Raw genomic sequence first — 18,928 nt, 5'->3', positions numbered from 1 at the left:
AATGCCTTTTTAGATTAATTTTAGACATAAAGTAATATTGTGTCTAAAATGCATCTTTTGAGAATTCCAACTTAGAAATTTTTATTTAATTCAACAACCCCAAACATTTCATTGCATGGTAATTCAGCAGACCTGTTATAAAAAAAAAAAAACACAAAAAAACATTCTCTCCAAAATTCAAGTATCTCCTCTCAGTCACCTTATTTCTGATGACAAATACAAACCAACCACAATACTGAAACAAACGCCAGTAAAATGTAGAATATCCAGTAAAATGTAGAATGTAGAAAGCCTAGACTCATCAGCATCTAAAAGATGAACTCCAGAGTCCCATCATCTTCCCAGATTACCAAATACAAACCTAAACACTCTTCTATCAAAGCAGCGCTGTTTTCTCTTTCACACTTGCCTTATCTAGTGTAGATGTTTGATGTATAGGAATCCTAGGAAGTTATCTGAGCAGACATGCCATCCCATCGCCTCTATCTCCTACCTACTTCCTCTCTACTTCATTTGTACCATTTCTTCTCCCTCAAAAGTTTGTGATGCACATCTAATTAAATTCAGAATACTGTTTCTGAAAATACTTTCCAATAGTAGCTTTTTCCCCAGTATCAATCAAAGAGTCTTTTCCTGATCAAAGGCCTTATGTGCACCCTGCAATAGTACTAACATTCCTCCAAAGAAGTATTAATCTCTTCCACCACATGCATATCTCCCATTCATAAAATGAACACTCTTAACAAGAAACAATTCCCAAAGGAAATAGAATTATTCACATCATTTAGCAACAGGCATTCAACTTGGAGAGCTATGTTGTGGTAATAGTCACCTGAGGTTCCCCAGCACTATCAGTTAATATAGAAAGGCTCTAAAAGGCATTCAAAACACCACATTTAGGTTCATGCTCCCTGTCAAGTCCTGGAAGAGGTTCTCTGCTCTCTATTAATTATACGTGCAATGTGGCAAGATTAGCTTCCTCCAGCAATTTGTGTTACCTTACATTGGTCTCTAGAATTACTTTGCTGTGAAGTCAACCAACCTTTATCCTTGTCTGACTATTTCTGTGAAATATTATACAGCTCTGTGCTGTAACAAATTTGACAGTAGTGGTCTCTAAAGAATAATTATGTACCAGAAAATCAAATACCTAGCAGCATACTTTTCTGCAGAGCATCTCACATGAAAACTAACGTGAGCATCTGCACTTCTCCAGCATTTAAAGTGATGGTAAGAAATAAACAGATACACAAGGAAAGTTGGCTTAAGAACAGTCTCCTAAATTTTTCATTGAAGTTTTAGTAACAGAAGAACTCTTAATAATTAAACCGTTATGAAAACCATAAAGGAACCAATTTTTGTCAAAGAATGAACTACTGGTACGTATTTTGGCATACTATCACTATGTAAACCAAACCATGCAAGTCAGAATTGAGAAACACAACTAAAATTTCTAAAAGATATGCATTTTCTACCTACTTGGCCACAACCATCAACAAGACAGAAAGATGTGTCTTTTGAACGATCAGAATAGTTTAGTTTTGACTTTCTCTGCATTCATATAGGTGGTAGGAAAAGAAAAGTTTCGGTGACTCCAGATACACAAGCAAGCTAGCAGGAAAAGTATCATTACTACAAACCCTACAAACTCAGCTTGCATATGGCACTGTGAACCTTTCATGGATGTCTCATTCTCTACAAAATACCAAGAGACTGTTAGTCAGTTGTGGAAACAATGTATTCTAAATATGCTGCTGATCCCAAACCTTATTATTATATTTACTTCCAGGCACCTGTGGGGAAGACTAGTTCAGTGCTAGATGCGATGGTGCCATCACGTGCCCACATGCCAGCTGACAGTAAAGAGCCTTCAGTATCTTCCCAGAAATCAGGTGATGCAGATGAGGCACAGGTAACTACAAACTTTCCATATTACAAAGGATAAAAAGGGTTTAAGAAGTCTGAAAAAATAAATTTTCTAACAGTGAACAGCAGCTTCTGTTAAAATGATGAATTATATGCTCTTCTGTGTAAATTACATGAGAGTACGGTGAACGTCTTTTTCTTGACTGTAATTTAGTACTCGTGAACATGTCTGACTACTGTTGATGATACGAGGAACATTCTCTTATTACTACTCTGCAGTATGTCAATCCACACCTAGAGGATAAAATACACTTATAGTTTCTAGTTTCACCCAAAAGTGAATTATTTCAATTTCATTCATTTTCACTCCAAAGAAATAATACAGATTTGCCATATTGAAACAACTTTTTTCCCTTTCATTTACACACTTATCTATGAAGGCAAGATGAAGTATGCCACAGGAAGTCATCTCTCTTTACAGCTATTATATATGCTTTATAATTTACTACAAACTGGAATCATCAGCAATAATGTCTTCCAGCCCTTCACCCTATTTTGATCTACCGAAGTTTTAAAATCAGTTTTCATCTAAATATATATTAAATCCTTCCCTTTAAAAAACGGGGATGAAATACAACCTGAATGGGAAGAGTGTCTATGCATACACATATACACAGTGTTTCACCCAGATTTAGTTTTCCTACCTGTTAAATTGAAATAAAAAATACTCTTGTAAAAAAAAAAAAAAAAACAAAAAAAACCAAAAAAAAACAACCACCAACAACAAAAAACAAACAACAAAATTAACCCTTGCCCTCCAAACAAAACATTAACGTCACTAGTTAAACTGAAAAGAAAAATGAAAATTGTCCAACATCAGTGGAAGTCTTCATAAATACTCATTTACTCAGAAAATTGTCCTGCTACCAATTTTAAAAAGCCAAGCTCGGTACTTCTTAGAAGTGAACTTTATCTGACAAAAACCCCTTTATTAATATGCACTGAAGAACATAACTGCTGTATAGAAACACCCTAAGGCACAGTTAAGATTGATTGCATGCCTTAATACTATGTACTCATAGTTTACTCCAAATTTTTTCAAATGTCCAAACATGTGACATTTACACTCTAATTCCAGGTTCTAAAAAGTTTGTTATAGAAATAGTAACACATTACTCTTTTGAATTAATTGTTCTTTTAAATAAAGTTATTTTTAAACTCCAGTATTAAAATTTTGATGGCATAAAAAGAGCAAGTGTGTCTGATAAGTTAATGTGAAAATGAACATATAATGTCAAATCACATAGGAAGTTAGTATAAATTCCCCACACACAAATCGTACACATTTGAAAAGTCAAGTCTCTCAGAAAAAAACTCGAGTTCTTCAAATTCATAAGGGCTTTTCAAGGTTTTTCCAATCCAATTTAATTGTAACCACTTAAAAAATATATCTGCAAAACAACTAACAAATTTCCACCCCCTCAATTCTACATAGGAGGATGTGAAAGAAAATAATTATTTTAACTTCAGAATGTTTCACTCATTTTAAAATACTACAGTCCTAGTCATTAACTAAAAAGAAAAAAAAAAAAAAAAAAAAATCAACCAAACATCCTGCATGTTCATCCTCCCCCCAGTAATAGATAATGCATGAACTGAGAAAAACCCTCGATAGGTTTAGAGTAAAATTTTTGGAAAAACAAAACCAAGCCAAAAAAAAAGCCACCACCCCACTTGCAATTTTAGCTTCTAAAGTTTATCAGAGAATTAATTCTTGTAAGTAGTGGATCAACTTCAACCCCCCAAGATACTGCCAAATCTTACTTTTTAAAGCTTTATCATAACAGTTGTACAAAAGTTCAAGTCTCATGTGAGTCACACAGTCAGTCAAGGAACTGTGAAAGCCTAAGAAGTTTTCACTTGCAAAACACTGTCAATATCAAGAAGAATCATGAAATAGATAATCTTGCTTTTAAGTAGCCTGGGAGGTAACGAGCCTAAATTCTCATTAGTGCAGTCTCCAAGTCTGCAGATGAAAGTAAGTTCTTTTGGGTAACCAAATGCCAGGAGCAGGGGATCACTGAAACATTGCACATCATTGGGAAGGGTGTTGAGAACAAAACAGTGTTATTCTGTCACTCTGTTACAGCTTGATGCACCCCTTCTTGTTTCTACGCCTCCAGGAGTATACAGTAGAGTGACAGAAAGTACAAAGAAGATCACCTAGAATCATGAAAGCAACAGAGTAGATGGAACCAAAGAGGGGATAGTTGAGAGGGCTATGGCTTGACATTCACAAAGTCTTACTAAGAGCGGAAAAGGTGAAGGCAGTGTTGTTATTCACCAGATCCCACAATACTGGAACTAGAAGACACAAACCAGTAAAAGAAGAGTCTAAATGGATAAAACTACTTTCTTTATGCAGTGGCTAATGAGTTTTTGGAACCTGCAGCCACTAGAAGCTGTGAAAGCAGCTGGTAAGAACCAGCCCAATCAGAGAAGGACCTTAGATAAATGAATAGACAAGAAATCTATGAATGTATACTAACAGGATCAGAGGAGTATAAGCAGAACGGAACACAGAGGATGGCTGGGCTCATGGGCTCTCCCTGCCCAGCACCTCCTGCTCTTCTGGTCAAAGACAGGACACAGGGCAAGGTGCCCGTTGATCTGCCTCAACAGGGCACTTATGCTGTTGATGAGAATGCAGCTTGATTAGCCAAGTTTGCAATCTGCCATTAAAAGAGACAGGATAATTTAATTGAACAGAATACAGATTTAGAAATCAATATTTAATACACCTTCCAACACTGATGTTATTCTCCAATACAATCAACAAAGAAAATGGTACAAAGAAAAGTAACGAAGCCACTACTTTACTGATCACTAATGATGTTACTCAGAGTACCTAAAATTTCCAAGTTATTTATTACATCTCCAGTGAAGTATGGAAATATTTGTCCTAATTTACAAGTGAAAAACAAGCATGAAAGTATAAAGCTGTAAAAATTGTTTTATGGTAAAAATCAAAACCTGAATGAAGAATATGGTGTTTTACAAAGATCACTCTCTCTTTTTAGAGGACATTACAAATAATAAAATAACTGCTTCTAGTAGCAGCCTAAAAACGGCAAATCACATGTGGTTTTCCTGTAACTATCCCTGCTGTAAAAAACACTATATTCTAAAACATTTTTCACTTGCACTGATCCTTTTTTTCCAAAACATGTTGTATTGTCTCTGTGTGATCTCTCTCTTCCACTGCTTTCTTTCCTTCACTCGTTAATTTCTGTCAGTTGAAGATGCTTATGCATGCTTTCTCATGTCTTATTTCCTATAAAATTGATTCTCTGTAACACTTAATTTGTTAAATTTTATATATTGGTCTTTTCAGCATGGTTTTTCATTTTCAACTGTTTGTGTCCTATCTTCTTCCATACCAGGGGGTGAATATTCTTAATGGAACAGAAAACTATTGAAAAGCTGCATCAACTGGAACCATTAGCCTAATCCTCCGATTGAAACTGAGATGAGAAAGAGCAAGTACAGTTCAAGATCAAAAAGTTTAAGTTCAACACCACTTCTACAAGCTTCTTTTGAGGACAAAAAGGACACTGGATAGAGCAGTTTATGGCTTCCCCACTCATACACAGATTTATACCTTTAAAAAGTGCTATACAGAAGATAGCATGAGGTTTGTGAACAAAGAATCAAGTTTAACCACAGACAGATTTGCTTTACTATAAATTTTTCAACATCATCCAAATTATTCAACAAGTGAGATTGGTCTAGTGTTGGTTGACAGATGGCTTTATAAACTTAGAAACTGAAAAGTCAATCCATGTAACTGTATTACTTGGCTTTATGTATAAAATTTGAATATTCATAATGTGTAATTGTAAGTGTGGTACAGTGTTTCAGATATACATCAACAAACCATGGCCATTATATGCTGAGAAATGGGGAAAAAAGAAAAATGCTTTATACGAGGACATCAAACAACTTCAACAGATGGCCATCACTGATCAACAAACTAAAATAAACCAGAATTCTTAGAAGTTTGCCAAAACAAGATTTCCTTTCATAAAAGCCTATCTTTGTAAAAACACATGGCAAGTTTTCACAGTTAATTCTAGCTTTTAGGAGTGTAACAGAAATCACAGAAGAGGAATTAAAGAAAAAAGAGTGTTGACGAGGCTTTTAAACACAGATTTGTCTTATGCAACATTTAACTTTAATATACAACTTGCTGAAGAATTATGATGAACTATTTGATAATTCAGTGTTTAGGTGTATCTTTATTTATCACTCTCCAGCTGAATAACTACTAACAATTTTCACCTATGTCAGATCTCTTATGAAGTGAATCAGCTTGAAAACAAACCTAGAAACAATTTACAGTTTAAGAAACTCACAATGAATACATCAAAATTCAGAAAACATAGAAATTCTAACCATAATAATAAGCAAGGTTTTTTGTAGTATGTCAAATGTGAGAAATAAGTAATCTAGATCTCTTAAAAAGTTGTTTCTTCTAAACTATAAACCAAAAAATAAGGAAAGAATATGCTATACTTTCCTACAATTCATACCCAATAAAGTGGATTGGCAGGCGCTCTCTCGTACTTCTCAGGTATTTCTATACAAGCCATATTGACCCCTCTACACGCATTTTCAGACAAATATTCATTTTCATAGGATGAGCTGTCTGGCAGGTTGTCATTGATAACTTAAATGAACACTAGCTTTTTTGCTTTTCCTCAAAGCTGCGCTGGGCTCTTTAGGTTAGGATAACTGAAATTGCTATGGCAGAAACAGAGAAGGAATTTGAGAAGAAAAAGCTCCCTTGATAAAGCTTTTATGAAAAATGTTATTGATTATGCCCATAGAAAAATGAGCTTCTGTATCACTAGGACCACTTTTGGAACTGAAATTAGAAGTGTAAGCTTAAGATCAAAAGCATACATAACCTGAAATGAAGAAAGGGATCTTTTAAATCAATAATGACTCCATCCTAGATGAGACAATAGCTTTCTTGATCCTGTGCATATGATCTACATTGTTTGAAAAATCTGAGAATATCTTCTTATCTTCAGAAATGAAAAATATGCCAGACTGAACACCTACTAGAAAGAAAGGTGTTTAAACACTGATAGAAAAATAATCAAGCAGCACCTAGTCACTAAAATGGAGACTTCAGTAAATCATCTCTTTGTATTTCACAAAGTTAAAAAGCAAGGTATTGGAAACATCTCAGTAAAGATTCCTCAGTATGATCACGTTCTACTAGAAAGAGTGATTAGCCCTTCTCCCCACCACCACCCCCCTCCCCCCCAAAAAAAAAAAAAAAACACAAAACAAAAAAGAATGCCTGCAGTGAAAATTGATTTGTGAAAATAACATCAGTGAAAAGCCTCAAAGGTGTGGAGTGACATTTCAAAATTGCTTTTTTACTTATCTCTGGACATTACATCATCACAGTATTACAAACAGTATTAGAATTAGAAAAAGATTTTAAGATTTCAGTTATCCAGAAATAAAAAATAAAGCTAATTTGTGTAGCAAAGATTTGGTATTTTCCTAAACTCTGAAACATCAGCATACCTGCACAGTTAGAAATAAAATATTTACACAAAAGTCAATGCTTCCCAAAGCACAGTACAAATAAAATAACTAAACATGTTGCCTACACAAACATTTGTATTTCTTAAGCGCAGTAACTAAGGTAAAGATGGTTTCAGTTGCCCAAGTTTAATCATTCCATATGCAAGAAGTCCTTTTATAAGGATATTAATGACAGTGATGAAAAATATTTCAAATGCATTTCAGACTGACTGAAGGCCTTACCAGAGCTCCTGCCAGCAACTCTTAGTCTATGTTTTTCAGTTAGATCAGTGATGTAGTAGTGTTGCATTTTAAGTTGAAACAAGTTGAAACAACTCAAAAGCTTCTTCTGGATGTCTGTGTGCTTTTTCTGAACACCACTATTCTCAACTGGGGGAAAGGATGCAGAAATACTTGCTTAAAAAGTCAGTGCTAAATTCGATCTGCAGACACTGCTTTCTTCTCAGTTTATTTCAAGTACCTGGGACAGTGCTTCAACTACTTTCTCCCCAGGAGTTACCTCCTCACTTGTTTCAACATCTTCTTAAATTGAACCACATTTGGAACGCTGTTTGGCAAGTTATTATCCACTAAGCTTCCATCAAGCACAGGAAAGCTGCAAAATGGGTATCTATGACAGATAAGGATGTCAGAGACCTACTGGTATGGCTAAAAGTGAGACACTTGCTGGTTAATCAGCAGCTTATTTCAATGAGTGACTCTCCCAAGTGGAAAATAAAATAAAATGACCACACCATTGCCAGTATAAAGCACAGGTATCTGAGGCTGTCTGACAAAAATAGAATTAAAGAAAAGACTTGTCTAGCCTATACTTGAAAAATCACATCTCTTTGCATGTCACTACCTGCAGAATAACTGTGCACAACTACCAACACTTCTTAGTTTAGAACTGCATTAGTAGTGAACATTTACTCTTATTACATTTTGCTTTTTTCAACGCTCAGGAGACAGGATCTACAATTTAATTTGTCTCCACTCAGGCAGAGGATTACAAATGGTGTAATCTTTAGTAGCAAAAACTGTTGAAAGCACTGAACAAAAAAACCACCCAATATCATCAATGCTTAATAACAGGAAAGGCAAGAAATTCTCTCTGCACTGATAAATACATTTAATACATGAGTACACCTTATAAAGTAAAAATAATTCTACACCATGTTTTCTATAGCAACCAAGTACTTTAAGGGAAACACGGAGCACTCAGACATATTATACCACTACTAATTCAACCTACTAGTATTAGAAAACCTCAACATTTTTCAATTTAAAACAGATTTTAAAACAGGAAAAAGAATATGCTTAAATAATTTCCTGCATTTACAGAGTTATTCTACAGGCATCTATCAGTTCTTTTAATAGAAATATGCTTTAGGACCAAAAATTCATGCAATAATAATTAGTATTTCCCTTTGATTAGTCACATCATAATATCTCAAGAAGTGATAAGACAATAAAATAGTAGCAAATCCAGCTAAAAATCAATACCTTTCCCCTTTAATTATCTTTTTCAAATTCCAATATTACTGACAAAATAGCATTATATTTCAAACTATAAATTGGTCTGGTCAGGCAAACACTCCCCCAATTAAAACTTGTCAGATGAAACATGGAAAACAAATTGGGAGCTTCCTTCTGATTTGATGTACCATCTCTGTACTTGCTCTCTCTCCAGCAAAAACAGCAAACCAGAATGATTCTGTAAATCTGGGAAGTCTAGTACACAGGCACAACATACACTAGGAATAACAGTTTCACTAAAGAAATTTAAACAGAAAAAAATTAAGTCTTTTAAACTTTTATTATAGTGACACCTTGTGGCTACATTTGACTTATTCTGAGACCTCTCAAAAGTTTTTGTTTTCTTGTAATTGCTCTAATGAAGTTCATATAAATTTGAGATCTAGAACAAAGTAAAAAGATGAAGCTGCAAAGCAAAAGTCAAAAGATGAAAAAAGTGAGAAGGGTAAACCAGAAAAATAGCATTGCCTGTTCAAAGATCTTCAGAAGTATTAACATTTATTTAATGTATTTGCACTTTATCCCCCGAAAGTGAGCTGTGGATTAGAATCACAGCTCTGACTGCTATCTCTATTTGAAATCAGCCTGGTTTTGTTTTTTTTAAATGAACTATTGTTGCTTACCCATAGTCAAACTGATATCCACACAGGATCTGAAAAATACCCTACAAGCAGCTCTTTTATGATTTTTATCATTGATTTCTTGAAACACAACACAACCCATTGTTGTCAGGACTATGGACTGAGTAAGTGCTATGTAAGAAAGAGTTAACTTTTTAATATAATCAGGAAGATGCTATTCATTTTTTCAGGTCAATGTCAGGGTAAACAGTTGTCTTAATTAACGGTACGTGTTAAAAATACTTGGAAATAGGATTGACAAATATTCACTTCAAAAATCAGTAAGAAACCACACAAGGAAAACAAACATGCAAGCGTTCTCTTCTACACTGCCTAACTAGTAAAGAGGAAGCTGGAATAACTATGAACATGAGACTAGTTCCTAAATTTGATAGGAACCTGCCTAAATGACTATTTTCTGTCTCCCATCTTCTCTCTAAAGAAAAATCTTCAGCTCTACATAAAAATTGCTATATAACTGCAAACAATTAAACTAGGACCAAAAGAAATTTAAAAAAAAAAACACACAGTACCCTATTAAAAAATAAAAAAGTTACTCTGTAATCCCACTCTCTTATTTGCTTTTTCTGAATAGTACACAGCTGTTCAATTTTGAAAGGTGGTGAAATAATGTCTTCTAAAAGTATTTAAAGCAAAAATTAAAATGCTAATATACAAAATTATGTCAATAAAAATCCCAGGTATTATACCTAGCATTTTCTCTTACTAAAAAATACCCCAACACCCTCAAAACACAGAAACACTCTCTCACCTGTTATACTGAGCTTTGATGCCTAAGAAATAATCTTCCTTGTACAAACTAGCTTGTGTATCTAAATCAGGGATTACATCCAACCTGTCAAATAAATCATCTTCTGTATCTGAGAAGGCACAAGCCATCGTCTTATCTCCTTTTCATTACAGAATTTCAGACTCTTTGGTCACTGCCATTCCACTGTCCATCTAGTAATCTAGACAAACGGCTGGCAAAAGTTATTCTGACCCTATTAAAATACAGACTTGAGCATATAAATAAAAGGAAGAAGAAAAGAGCGTAAACAATCTTATCACATTACTTCATTCTGCCTAATCAATTTGAAAGGCTTGATACATGCTTTTCCAAGTACAAATTATCTTTCATAGGAAGCACAATGATACCCCTACCTCTAACACTATTGTTAATATTCCATAATGCTCCATATATCAAAAATATCAGTCGTGATAGAGACTATGGCACACATAATACAATAAATTAGGTTTTAAGGAAATTGAACTGGTCTTAATACACTGTGGTATAAATTACTTATTTCATTTAACAATTAACTGCCAGAAGGCTGCATTTTTTTTAATGCAGCTAGTGTGAAAGAGGCATGGATTGTAGATTTGAAAATAGATACGATTCACTTCGTAGAAAATTGAAAGGCTTTCAAAAAAAACAAACAAAAAAACCAACCTGCATACATACAAATAGAAGATTCACTCCATCAATTTTTATGCCCATAGAAAAGTTTGAATAGCTTCTTAAAACTCAGGTGAACATGTTAGTTCAGCCCTTAACAGCTCCTACCTTGCAGAACTAATATTTATGTGAGAGGTACCTCAAAAACGCAACTAACCTTGCCTAATGCTATAGGGCTCATACTCTATAATCTATGTTTGAACAATTGCTATACTGTATCAGACACAAACAGGCAGTCCTTCAACAATGTGTACAAATCTGACATGTTCTACTCCCGTGCTTTGAAAAAAGGTTTGTAAATAAAAAAAAACAGCCAAAAACCCTAGTCTCCAATTCTTTGCTGCTCCTCAAAATGTCATCCCATACAGTGATGCCATAAAGCACTTCGAGCTAAAATAAACTTTTTATTTAAATAAAAGAATACAAAACACCACCTATCTCAAACCTATACTGGTAAGGAACTGAACTGTGAAAGACAGTCCATCAACTTCCGCTGAAAATACACACAAACCTTAAAAAAAATTGCTGCATACTTCCCTAAGTGGTTGCTTGCAAAGAGATTATTATCTCCATTACTAAGACAAAAAGGGAATAAATGTTAAAACTAATGGCAAGAAGGCAGAGCAAAGCATGATGCTTGTTATGGACTCCTCTGTACCACTGCCCATGACCAGGAAAATTTTGGTACTGGGAATTGTCACACTGACTCAAGTCTATACAACAGAAGCAGTGTTGAGAAATATGAAAACATAAGTAGTACTGGATTTAAAGAATGTATCGATTAACCAAGTGCTAATAAATGTGAGTGATTTGCCGAGTTACGCTATACCCTTCCATTAAAAATGCGGCAGTAAAAAGCGTAAGTTTAACTCATTTAAGTAAACAAAACTACTTTAAATACATAATCACAAATACCTGCAATTAGAGACAGAAAAAGAAGTTTAGTACACCTTGATTACTTCTTTCTAAACAGTATATTAACTAGAAGCCAGATAAATAAGTCTTAAATACTAATATGTACGTGTACATGATCTCCCCCACTCAAAGCCTCTCTTTTGGAGGTCATCTGGTCCAAACCCCTGATCAAAGCAGAGCAAACCTTCAAGTTAGACTTAACTATTTAGATTAATATTAATAAACAAATAAAAAATTCTTAGAGTGGAACTCCTCAAAAATTTGTCAGCAATTTTAGGTCTCTAATTAAATTTAAAATAGTCTTTTCTTATTTATAGGAAAAAATGTACACAAAAAGAACAGTAACTTATAGCCACAGTACTTTTACATTTGACTAGCAAATGCATTCTTAATATAATGTAGGCTTCAATTCACTGATGTAAAGAGAGATTATATAACAGCCTTATCTAAAGTACCCTGAATTATGTTGACTCAACTGAGAACTCATACTGCCTTAAGGTTACTGCTCCTTAACAATAAGTACTCATAAACTTATGTTGCTACATGACTTTCTCCTTAGCTTTTTCACTTGCTCTTCAAAGTAACTGCACCTCCAGGGAATTCCTCACCACCTTGTGGATACGATAATGAAGAACAGAGATTTATAGAAAATAACACGTTTACTGGGAATCATGGAGCAAAACAGGAAAAATTATAGGCATAAGGACTATGTGATAAGGAAATCTGTGCTGTAGTGGTAGCTGGGTAACTGTGTACTTCAAATATCTGCTAAAATAAAACTGCACAAGAGAGGTTTCCAGGTGTGCTTGTGCATGCATTTAAGTAGAAAATATAGAGCTATGCATACAAAACCACCAGATGAAATGAACTCCCTCCTGATAATCTGCTCCTCCAATAGAGGGCAAGTCTTTTACAAAGTATGAAGAAATCATTGGAAAGCTAGGATGTACAAGAGGTCCTTTTGTGCCAAAAAACGAGTAAGGTCCCATCTAAAACTCTGCAATAACGTTCTCCCCTCCACTCTTCCTCCTCTGCACTTTCAGGCGAGGCTATAAAGAGCCTTCACCAAAACAGAACCATGATGCTCTCAAAACATAGCACACACACAAATGAAGACAGCTGAGGTGCGGGATGACAAACAGATAAACTGATGTTGAAATAGAAAAACCACTTTTACACAAATCTTTGGATGGTGCCAAAGAATGGCTGCCCTTTTGAAAGAAGATTAAGGAAAGTCCTACCATAACACCCTAGACCTCTTCAAATCTTGGTAACGTGATGGGTGCAAAAAAGCTATGCTTACTAACAGTCCATCCAGTTTGCACGAAGTTAAGGTCACACACACACAAAAATATAACCCCAGGAAATGTAAAACACTTACAAACTCCATGAGGCATTTCATCATTGCTAGATGAGTTATCACAGATACCTCTAAGCAAAACATTTGTCAGATATACACACAAAGGGACAGTGCCAACTATTTCAGAAAAACAGCAAAAATCAGAATCATAAAACTTGTGAGAATGTATTTGTTTGTAACAGGAAAAATAAACCTCCCATCAGTTACATTCAGTATGAACTTGCTAAAGGATAGGGAGGCTGAGAAAGTTATCTGAGAAGGAGAGACACACAAGTGACCCACCAGACTCTTTCCTCACAGACTAAAACTGCTAGCCAGCAATCCCATGTTGCAAAGCAGTAAAGATCAGAGAAAGAGGTAACTCTTTGGGAAAAGAAAGTACTTCCCCTCCTTGTGGATTCCAAGACCTGCTGTGTTGATTAAAAAGTTTGTGTCTACAGAATAATTATTACAATACAAGGCATTTCCTCTTTGGATCCATGACCCAAAACCTAATGATGAGAACATCTTTGGAATCTACAGATTGTGGCCTATCAGTGAGCTCAAATAAGTTTTTGGATAAAACAGCTTCAATGTGATTACAGGCTTTTTAAAGAATTCCCAGCACCTACAGTAAAAAGACATCACCACCCTAACAATGATTAAACCCATCTAGCTGCTTGGGTTTACACAAAGCATTGCTCAAACCTCCTTAGTCCAACTCTTCCCCTTTCACTACTGTTTAAAACACTCTTTCAGTGAAACAGCAGGAAGTATGTAAAATATATTGAAATACATTTCTAAGTTCTGTAGCAAGTATGTAAATGCATTTTAAACATTTTGGCAGTCAATGAATGATGTTTACTACTGAGTGAAAAAAAAACACATCAGCTGCAAGAGAAAAACTGAGTATGATCAAAAAAAAAAAAAAAAAGAAAAAAATATGGAAAGGAGGAAGACATACATAGTTAGGGATGGAAGCACCAGAGTTTTCAAAACAGGATGCCTGCAATTTATCACCTATATTTATAGTAAAAAAGCACCCATCAAGATAGACAATTTTTTTTTTTAAGATAGCTGATAAAAGTTGTATATATCATACATTATCAGAAATATATAATGCAGTAGCAAAACCGAGCAACTTATTCTGCTATCTACATTATTTAAAGATAGCCATGCAACATTACAGTGACAAACTAACCTGCAGACACGAGCAGGAAAATACAGGTTCTGCCAGGACCGACAGAGGTATTTAGAGTGATCAATAACCCGAATCCAGTCTAACTCATCCATGGACACCTCAATGTAGTAGGAGTAAGACCTATGGATTGTCAAAAAAACCTGGTTAGAATACAAGCAGCCACATTTTAGATATTAAATTTTACAGTTTCTTCTGGATTTTCAGTTGTGGTGCGAAGAAGGCTATTTGTTCCTAGCCACAGTCCTGTATCTAAGATACCTAAATGAGATACCTATTTTTAAACAAGCTTTGAAAATAAATTCACACGCAGTTAAGACATGTTTTCAGAATGACAAAGCATCCTAACACTCACAGTGTGCAGTAATTAAATGAGACCATTATCCCTCAAAAAATGAAATGGAGACTTTCAACTCAGTCATAAAAATAATCATATGTATTCCTTCTGTGTGGAATAAATCTAAAACACCAGTGATACAGTTATTATTTCTATTGCCATATCAATAAAGAAAAATAAAAAAAAATTAACAGATCAAAAATGCACATTCAAACCCTTCACTTGAAAAAAACAAATTTACTTTATGATTTTCTCACTGACATTGTTCTTCACTTCTGTCCTGGGTTTGAGTCAGTGGTGGGGTTTTTGGTAGCGGTGGAGGGGGCTACAGCAGTGGCCCCTGTGAAAAGCTTCTCAAAGCTGCCCCGGCTCCAAGTCAGACCCACTTCTGTGCCAAAGCTGAGCCAATTAGCAGCAGTGGCTGTGCCTCTGCAATAACATATTTAAGAAGGGGACCTGGGAGGAGGTATGTAATATTCACAACGCATATAAATACACTGTGATTTAGCAACATTATTATTACTAGCCTATGCATTTTTGACTAAACAAGGCTCCAGCATTTTAGAGTTTGAACAGTTTGGATCCAGAAATTACTGACTGCCTGTCGTCTATGTGGTGAGAGCTTAGGGATTCTCACATGACCACTGCTAGAATAATGTAAATTTGAAACCAATATAGAATTTTTTTGTTTTCTGAAGGTACCAAGCAAAGAAAAACTCTCTCAAAACTACAGTTTCATTATCATACACAACATTATGCCTTCTATTTTTCTTAAGGAAAGCATCTTTTTTGCAGAGCTAATTTGGACAGCTAGTCTCCTTAGCACTTTCATATCTAAAATTAATCTGTTAATAACACCTCTAAACCAGAGGTGCAAAATACACCCGTTAGTTTGCATTTGGTTCTGTTAAAAATGTATGTTACCTGCATGAAGATATCCAATAGACCAGAACTTCATAGAGACAGTTAAAATGAATGAGTAGTTTAAAAAGATGTTCACCAAGAAGACAACATGAGCTTGTACAGTTGTTAAAACATTTTTTTTGAGATATTATTCAAGTATCCCTTGATAAAAATGCAGTTAAGTGACTGGTAATTCTTAAACTAGAAGAGTATATAGGTTGGAAAGGATTTCTAGAAAAAGTGAGGACAATCTTAGAGGAAGTTCCTTAAGGTCTTAGCTGGTAAAGTTCAGCATACCTCCAAGGACTGATATCCATAAACCCTCTTGGCAAACTCTTTTCAGGTTCAACTACCCTATTATGAACTCTCTTCCCAATATTGAATATGAATTTATCTTATTGTTTGTGTCCACTGCAACACTGTTGCTTTTGTCCTCACAGCACACAGCTGTAAGAGAAATCTGGCCTTGTTTTCTCTATATTCTTCCATTACATAGGTGAAGTGAGCAGTAAGTTCCCCCTTCTAAGCCTTCTCCTCTTAAAACAGCAATAAAATATCAGCATCTCCTTGTACATCGTGTGCTCAAGCCCTCATCATCTTGGTGTCCTGCTGAACTCACCTCCAGTATGTCAGTAGCTTATACTGAGGAGCCCACAGCTGGACAAAGTACTCCAAATGCTTCCTTTTCCATTTACCTTAGACAATTGAGCTACTGGGGGGGAAAAACCTGAAAATTCAGGTACTGTACCTGATAAGAAGCAAAAGGAAGTCCAACAGCAAACTTTCCACAGAAAAACAAAAAATTCAGGATGACACAGAAACTAGATACTAAACCACTGTACCCTCAGTATTTTATGATGACAAAAAACTCTACAGTCAAGGTCCACCTTGTATGGTATTCTGCCAGCAATAATTGTTCTACAAGTTTCAGAGGAAGGGCAGAGGACACAAAGCAACAGATAATTTTTTAATAAGTTATCCCAAGAAGGGGTTTTCCCTGAGTTTCAGCAGCTGCCAAATTATGTCTTGCAGATGAGGGGCACTATACCAGTTACTAGCTCTCTAAAAATTGCTAGAGAACTCCTCATTGTTAGTATCTCTCTAATACTTTTTCAAATTTTATAAAATTGGTTGATAATTGGCTTATAAATTTGATTGATCTTCTGGGACAAGTAGTAGAATATTGTATGAAGTAGTTCCTTGCACCTTCAGAGTTTTACATTTCAATTAAAGAAGCATAAATTTCAGTTGAACTGAATCAGGAGAACTTACTTGAAACAATTAAATACCTAAAAATTCATGCAATTTGTTTTGAATTATTAATAACTGAAATTAATATTTTAAAATAATTTACAAAAAGTAAAATCAGAGATCAGTAAAATATTAGTATACCCTGTTCTAAAATAGCACAGCTTAGTTAAGAAAACAGAATGCAACTCTCTTGCAATTCTAAACTGTTAGTCTGGACATAATACAATCTTTTATCAGAAAGGTAATAATGCATTAAAAATACAAGTAGTTTGTTTTATTGGTTTTAATAGAAAATCGCATATGAATACCTGCATGAACTGGCTACTAAATTGTAAAATTTTTGTCATGGCAAGTTATAAAATTAGTATACTCAATTTGTGAGATAAAAAGAACTTTGCAATTTTCCTACTTAAGCAGTCATTCAGTTGTTCAAATATGCATAATTTGATCTTTCATGCATCCATAATAATCTAAAGTAGCTGAGTATAAATTGGTTAAGGCATCCATGATAGTTCATACTTCACCAGTCTCATTATGAAGTCGTTTCTAAAAACTACTGTAGTTCGTCGGCAATTCACATTCTAAGTAAATTTTACTATCTCTGATTATTGTCAAAGTGTGTTATTTCTTAATAATTTTGATATATTGAAAAAACCTGAACAAACACTCCTTCGATGTTTGGAATGTAAATATGTAAAAAATATGGTTTCTGCAAAAGAATTAGTGTTTTTCAAACGAAAATAAAAGCAGTTGAAAACTAAGTAGCAAATAGAAAACAATTAAAACAATTTAAATTACATAAACTTTCACTGGTAATATAAAATATTTAATGAAGAGACAGAAAATACATTGAAATATTACAAAGTAGTTACTATCACAAAATGTGGTCTCGTGTAAGTAACCGAAACTACATTTAAAAACCATGGTGTTTTCAAATAAAACCTGTCATCTCTAAACTGTATCATGCTGTTTTCATAAAATATTTAATGCATATTTCACACTAATATACTATCACCAGACAAAATGCATTACTCTCCCCTTTTTATGTCAACTGTATCACCTACCGACTGTCTCTGTCCCACAGGAGTATTCGTATGTGGTTGATGATGGATGGCTGGCCTAGTTTAATTTCAATTCCAGAACGGCAGTCATCATCAATCGGGTGTCGAGAGAAGCCATGATCCAAGTCATAGTTTTGAGTATCCCCATCTAATAAAGCAGACTTCAGCTCCCCTTTTACAACTTGAGCTCCATACTTCATTGTTGCAATATTTTCCCCTGGTACTAAGAAGAAAAGGAAATAATTGCTTAATTTTTATACTCTCATACGGCAAATTACATGTTCTGAACATCTACTGTATTAGGTCAGAACAAAGATTTATTGCCAGTACCCTTTGTTGGCCACAAACACATGCTCAAGAAAGAAAAAAAAAAAAAAAAGAAAAAAACAAACAAAACCAAACCCAATACAAAGAGAGAGGCATTTTAGAAATTTTGCTTCTTCCATTTCATTTGATGTACCCTAAGTCTTTTCTGGTGGTAATAAGTAGTGGTAATTTACTAGTATGTAGTAACTATATTCTCAGTCCCTTCATTCAATCATCCCTTTCCTCCTGGTTTTAAAGTCTTGGTCTATTTAGTCTCTCCTTGTGATCAACCTCTCACCATACCTCTAGCAATTTTTTTACCCTTTCTATATGATCTTTTTCGTTCTAATTTCAACTGGGGTTTTGTTTGTTTGTTTGTTTTTTCTTTGAAGCAGAAGGAAACTAAAAATTACATTAAATGTTCAAGATGTGGATGCATCATGAATTTGCAAGAGTGGCATAGCTATACAAGCTTCTAGTACTTTGTAAAACTAAATGAGCCTGAACAAAACAGGAAACTTGGCTACTTG

At 34.6% G+C, this 18,928-nt stretch overlaps 1 protein-coding gene across 1 annotated transcript in view; it reads right to left on the bottom strand.

Moving 5' to 3' along the window:
- BTBD9 (BTB domain containing 9) overlaps positions 1 to 18,928 on the bottom strand; it is a 134,966-nt gene that overhangs the window by 103,956 nt on the left and 12,082 nt on the right. Inside the window, exons 6-7 of the mRNA XM_032985319.2 lie at positions 18,096 to 18,315; positions 14,544 to 14,663 (exon numbers count right to left, since the gene is read on the bottom strand). Of these exons, the coding sequence (XP_032841210.2) occupies positions 14,544 to 14,663; positions 18,096 to 18,315 (340 nt within the window). The remainder of the gene's footprint in view (positions 1 to 14,543; positions 14,664 to 18,095; positions 18,316 to 18,928) is intronic.

The sequence above is a fragment of the Tyto alba genome, unplaced genomic scaffold, assembly GCF_018691265.1.
Source record: "Tyto alba isolate M040663 unplaced genomic scaffold, T.alba_DEE_v4.0 Super-Scaffold_16, whole genome shotgun sequence".
In the NCBI taxonomy this organism is placed as follows: Eukaryota; Metazoa; Chordata; class Aves; order Strigiformes; family Tytonidae; genus Tyto; species Tyto alba.
This window is presented reverse-complemented; position numbering and strand designations above follow the sequence as displayed.